We start from the raw sequence: 6,000 nt of genomic DNA on the forward strand, positions 1-6,000 counted from the left end.
TGTGCCAGACCCTATGTGACTCTTCCACTGTGGGGCTTAGTAAGTATTGAAGTCCTTCCTTCCCATGGGGCAGTGACCAGTGTGGGTGGCTGGCAAGTGTCAACCTCCACTGTCTGAGTGCAAGGTGTGTTAGCCTGTACTCCCATACTGGAGATGTCATGTCACAGAGCCAATTACTTTATCTTTGCATTTGATCCTTCGAAGCAGAGCTGGACTTTTCAAGACTAGAAATCTGGAAGAGGGATTGAGGGAAGTGTTAGTTGCAGCTGCCCTGGAACAAAAACAGTCTGTTCTCTTCTTGTTGAAACAAGACCTAGAAAACTCCTTTTGCTGTGGGTGAAACAAAATGCTTTCTCTCAACTGACACAATGGGCTGGGGGGTTAACCTTTTTATTTTCTTCATTACATTGGAGAAAATTTGGTCTTGAAAATGCCATTGCAAAACAAGGAGTAGAGTTGCATCACGTGTCACAAGGAATCAAACTGAGTCAAATGCTGAAATGAAAGGTCACCCCCTTTCTCCCCCTTGGTTATTTCACGGTCAAAGCTAGTCACTAAATTCAGCCTGAGGCTTATGGAGGTGAAGTGAGGCTGCTCAGTAGGACCAGAAGTAAAACCAAGTTCTTTTGACTCACCGCCCAGTAGCTGTAGACTATACTGCCTTTCCATGGCTTTGCCTCTCTAGTCCTGGGAGCTGTCTCACTCAGTACGGTGTTTCTTCTGCCTGTTCCTGCAGCCAATCCACACTGCCTGCTGCACCTACTCCTCATGCTCTGTCCAAAGGGCTGCTTATATTGCAGCCTGGTGCAGAGATTCTGGGGCTACCTTCAAGCAAGCCAACTTGGATGCCAGTAGTAGTCTAGCCACAGCAGCACAGAGCTTTGCCTGGGCTAAGTTACCCTGCTTCTGACTGTGTGTGTGACAGCAGTTCGCTAGTCATCACCACCAATCATCAAACTCAGTCTACATTGTCACCTTCAAGCAGGCAAGAACAGTGAAAGTTCTGCCTAGGAAGGGGCTGCAGGATTGGTCCTTTGAGACAGTAATCTGTAGCTTGACCCTGTGAGTCCCAGGTGAGAGTAGCATACAGGAGGCCAGCAGTCCAATCCCAACGTGGCTGGTGAGCTGAGGCAAGCCATTCTCCCTTTCTGTGCCTCTGGTTCTCCATCGATCATGAGGCTTATAACACTTTGCAACTCAGAAAAGACCTTTGAGATCAGCTGTTGAGACATGTGAGCTGAGGGATGGGTTTTGTCATGCTCATGGAGGAAAGATGGACTGATGTTTGGAGGGGTGCTATATATAGAGGAATTGTGTATCTGGTAACAAAGAGAGTGAGGCTGCCTCTGACCTCAGAAAAGTCACTTGTATGTGCCTCAGTTTCCCTGGCAGTGCAATAGGGAGTGACAAGCTGTGGTGGAAGTTGCTGAGGGGGGAAATAGCTCATGTATGTGAAGTATTTTGAGTACTGCAGTGGGGGAGGCACTGTTCAAAGGTACTGCTTTACTGGGATGCAGCAGTGATAGTTGTACCTATGGGGCTTCTTGCTTTTCTCAAGCCCCAGCAGGCTAACAGACAGTGGGAAGGCAGGCCAGGAGCATCTTCATGGGATTGAAAAGCTGGTTTTGTTATAGAAGAACAAAATCAGGAATGGGGTTTAGAGCAGGCTGGGATGTGGATAGTGTTAACCTAACACTACTGGGTTGGAAGCAGGAGTTGAATGGGAAGTCTCAGGGAAATCTCTGGGCTTTATAGACTGTGGTCCTGTGAAGACATGCTTCCTGCTAACTTAGTGCCTCCTCCCAGGCCCAGAGACTGATGTGCTGCTGGAGGGGCTGGGCTGGGGATGAGGCATAAGCCCTGGGCACTTTTTGCAGGACTAGGGGCTCACTCCAGTGTGTTGCCCATTTTCCACTTGGACCTGGCTGCCATCAATCCCTTTCTCATGCCAGCTGCTGCAGCATCACTCTTGTTTTACCACTGTGCAGTCTGTGATGGGGTCCTGTCTACATGAGGAGTGTTTCGCACCAGAACAGCTGCACTGTTGAAACCAAACCAGCAAGAGCCTCAGCACCAGTGGGCTGCATTGGTGTGAAGTGGGCTCTGTGCTCCCTCTGTATAGAGAGGACCTGGCTGGTGCCCTTGTGGCTTCCACACCAAAGGAAGCTGCAGTCTGGTGATGGTTCCCTTTATATGTGAAAGCAGAACCACATATGTGGTGCAAACTAAAGGGATCCCAGAGCCTGAGTCAGTGGAGGTCTGTACCAGTTGAGTGTCCAGCTGAGGCTTACTCCACCCTTGTTTTACAGTCCTCCGGGCCCCATGTAGGGGAAAATAAGCTTCAGTGGTTATAAAACACCACAGCTCCATTGACGACCAGGTTTTCTACAATGTTCACAGGGGTGTTAGGGCAGCTCAGATGTTCTGCTGTGGCTCCAGAAGGCTGTAGATGGGCACCTGGCCATTGAAGCTGGGGCATCAAAGGCAGATGGATGTACCGGAGCACCAAGGAGTGCTGTAGCAATCCTCATGTCCAGCTGCCTTGGGCTCCCCAGCCTCAGTGACCAGGTGTCCATTCACAACTGGACTGACTTGGAGGAAGGGTTCATGAGTATGAGCCCAGAGCAAGGCATTGCACTCCTTCCTTCTGGAGTGAGTGGTGTGAATAAGAGGAGAATTAGTCCCAAGGTGTTTGAATACAGCAGATTCAGGCTTTGTCTTTGCTAACCCAGCACCCTCTCCCCACGTCCACCTCCAGTGGCTGTCTGCGAGGTGTATCATGTCTCTGGAGGGCTCTTGTTTTGTGTGTACTTGGAAATGACTCTGCTTCTGGGTAGATAATGTGCTTTGCTCCCCTTGCCGATGTGCTTTCTCATCCATCCTTTCCATCGCAGCATTGACCCTGGCTTTGTCTCAGCATAATCAGCAGCATGTCCCTGGCATGAACTGCCTGAATGCCTCCGGCTTTGTTCTTCTTCCACAGGAGGGTGTGAGAGAGAGAGGAGACAGAGAAGAGACAGTGAGAGAGGGGAGCCAGAGGGAAGTAGACGAATGAATGCAGGAGGAAATAGAGAGCAGAAGAGAGTGAGGTGGAGAGGGAGAAAGGAGTGGAGAAGTAGAATAGACTCACAAGGAGAGGGGAAGAGACGTGTGCCAACAGCCACCTCCTCAGACTGACGTAGGATCCTTCTGTCAGCAAACAGAAGTGTGTCCCGTGCAATACACAGAAGCCTAACCTTTTGTGCTGGGCAGCAGCACCGTATGAAGGAAGAGGCCGAGATTCTTGATCTTCTAAGTGTTATGGAAAGGATCCAAAAAGTGAGGTTCCTGTAGGCTGATGCAGTGACCATGGCATGCCACGCTGGCCTCCCCCACCCTGGGAATTAGGGGCATTGGGGAGTGAGCCTCAGCCCCTGCTCCCTTCACCACACAGAGGCTGCTGCACCCCACCAAGAGCTGCTATGCCATGTGCTGCTCCAGTCCCAGAGTCTCCTCCTAAGCAGAGTCACTCCTTTCTGCCTAGCCATTCAGAGTCCTGTAATGCAAATACATTTTTTTTGAAGGTTGGTGCAGAAGCAGCTGCCCAAACACTTGGGGAGGCTGGCAGGGTCCCAGCCATTTGCATTAAAGCTTCTCTACCAGTACAGGCCTCACGGGGCTGGAGAAATGGGATGTGTTACTCTTGGGCCCAACCACAGCAACAGAAAAAGGCCAAAAGGTTTCAAAAACGTAAATGAAAACATTGCTTGGGTTTGGTTCTGGTGTTTGCTGAAGGGGAGGTTGGGAAGGAAAGGTAGGTTCTTGTGTTTGCTGGCTTGGCTTACCCACGTCCACTACAAAATGAGGCAAAGACCCAGCAAACTCATGTCACTTGTGGCCTTGTGTGAACTTAGCCCATGCAGGGAGGAAATGTGTTGGTAACCCCCAATTTTACAGTGTAGTTCACTGTCTCCTGCTAGTGGCTGCAGCATTTAGGGGGTTTGAGTTGCCTGATGGATATGAGAGACTATCTTTTAGTTGAGGCAGTAGAGACTCAGGCTTTCAGATGCAAAAATTTCAGATTCAATCTGGGCAGCTGGTGACTTACCCAGGGATGCAGCTCAGTTATGCTAGTCTGCTTGCGGGCTCTGCTCTTTACCCCTGCCGTGGTGATGGTGAGTGATGACTCCTTTCCCTCTCCAGCAGGGGCAAGGGCAGGAGCAGCTGCCCCACCCAGCTCTCTCCTGACTTCTCTCCACCTCCATTCACAGGTGGTGAGCCAGATCGACAAGCTGACCTCTGATTTTGAGTTTGAGCTTGAACCGGATGACTGGACCACCGCGACCGTGAGCAGCACATCCAGCAGCGAGAAAGGGGGCGGCACGTTCGACCTCGGGCAGCTGGATTTCATGACCTCGGACATCCTCTCTGACAGCTGGGAGTTCTGCTCCTTTGTGGAGGTGTCCACCCCCTCGGACTCTGGGGACGGCTCGGAGCAGCAGCAGCAGCAGGGCCGTCAACCTGACTACAGACTCATGAACGGTGGGGTGCTGATCCCCAACGGACCCCGGGTAGAGACACCCGACTCCTCTAGCGAGGAGGCCTTCAGCTCTGTCCCCAACCACAAAACCCACTCCCAGAGGACACCAGGCACAAGGGAGCGCGTCCGCTTCAGTGACAAGGTGCTCTACCACGCCTTGTGCTGTGACGACGATGAGGACGGTGGCAGTGAGGAAGGCAACAGCGGGCCACCGCCCTCCGAGGACGTTCAGGAGGAGCCCAGCGAGGCAGGACACAAGCCACCAGCAGGACCTGCCTCCAAGGTGCCCCCGTCATCCCTCCGGCACCCCCCTCACCTCAGCGCCGCGCAGCAACGCAAGTTGACGCGGAACAGCAGCACTCAGACAGTGTCGGACAAGAGCACCCAGACGGTGCTGCCGTACGTGTCGGCCAAGCAGAAAATCAAAGGCAAAAACTGAGGAGAGGGCACAATCAGAGTGATGGGACCAACTGGAGCAGGGAAACGAGGGGATGGGGTGGGAGGGACAGAAATATATATATATTTAAATAAATCAATACTGATAATAAAATCAACATGAAAAGGTGGAAACTAATAATAATGTCCAACTACCTAACCATCATTTTTTGAGGCTCAGGGAATTTTAAACTGTTTTGCTAAACAAAAGATTCAGCTAAATAAACCGTACAGAATGACAAAAATAATATAATACACACACGCGCGTGTGTGTAGAACGAGAGACCCCCCCCCCGTGGAGAAGGCAGGAGGGGAACAGAGCTGGCCATGCAGCTGATCTCATTTATGAGGCTTTTGGGTGGATCCCACAATCAAAATGTGGTACCTCCTTCAAGTAAGGGTTGCAGACAAACTGAGTCAAGCAGGGCTGAGAAAACTAGTTGTGGGGTGGAGGGAGCGTCCAAGTGAGGTATTAAGACTGAAGGATCACCACATAACAGAAAGCCAAATCCACTCCCTTTGCTACTGGGTTGCATCTCAGCATACCAGAGTTTGAGCCAGGTTATGAAATTCAGATCCACCTCTGTTGCTTGATGAAACCTCCCCTCTCCTAATTCTGAAAGAAATCATCCAGTTAGAAACTTGCTTATTCATAAGACTGCAATATTTTGTTACGTTACATTTTTACGAACAAATCAGTTTCAGAATGGCTGGACCCCAGACCAAGTCAGTTTTCGTAGCCTGTCAAAATGTTTTTTGTCTTCCAACCCAGGTCAATGAGCAATTTCTGTTCGTTCAATAAATGGTTTTCATGCCAGCCAGATTTTGCAGGTCATTTGGTCAAATGGAAATCAAGTCCCGGTGGGGGTGGGTGGTTGGGAAAGGAGAAAGGGAGAATTAAATATTAGGGAAAAAAATGATTCCCAGGTAATTCTGGTTGGACTTTGATTCTCATTGCTTGGTTCTCCTCTCACTTCACACCAGTTTCAGAATCACAGGAGAATAAGACTGGAAAGGACCTCAGGAGGTTGCATCTAATCCAACTC

General features: G+C 50.4%; 1 protein-coding gene across 1 annotated transcript in view; it reads left to right on the forward strand.

Annotated features, from left to right (window-relative positions):
• The window catches only part of INSYN1 (inhibitory synaptic factor 1), a 75,000-nt gene extending 69,229 nt beyond the window's left edge, over positions 1–5,771 (forward strand). Inside the window, exon 3 of the mRNA XM_014604480.3 lies at positions 4,251–5,771. Coding sequence (XP_014459966.1) covers positions 4,251–4,958 — 708 coding nt within the window. The 3' untranslated portion in view covers positions 4,959–5,771. The remainder of the gene's footprint in view (positions 1–4,250) is intronic.
• Positions 5,772–6,000: the final 229 nt, after the last annotated feature.

The sequence above is a fragment of the Alligator mississippiensis genome, chromosome 11, assembly GCF_030867095.1.
Source record: "Alligator mississippiensis isolate rAllMis1 chromosome 11, rAllMis1, whole genome shotgun sequence".
Classification (NCBI taxonomy): Eukaryota; Metazoa; Chordata; order Crocodylia; family Alligatoridae; genus Alligator; species Alligator mississippiensis.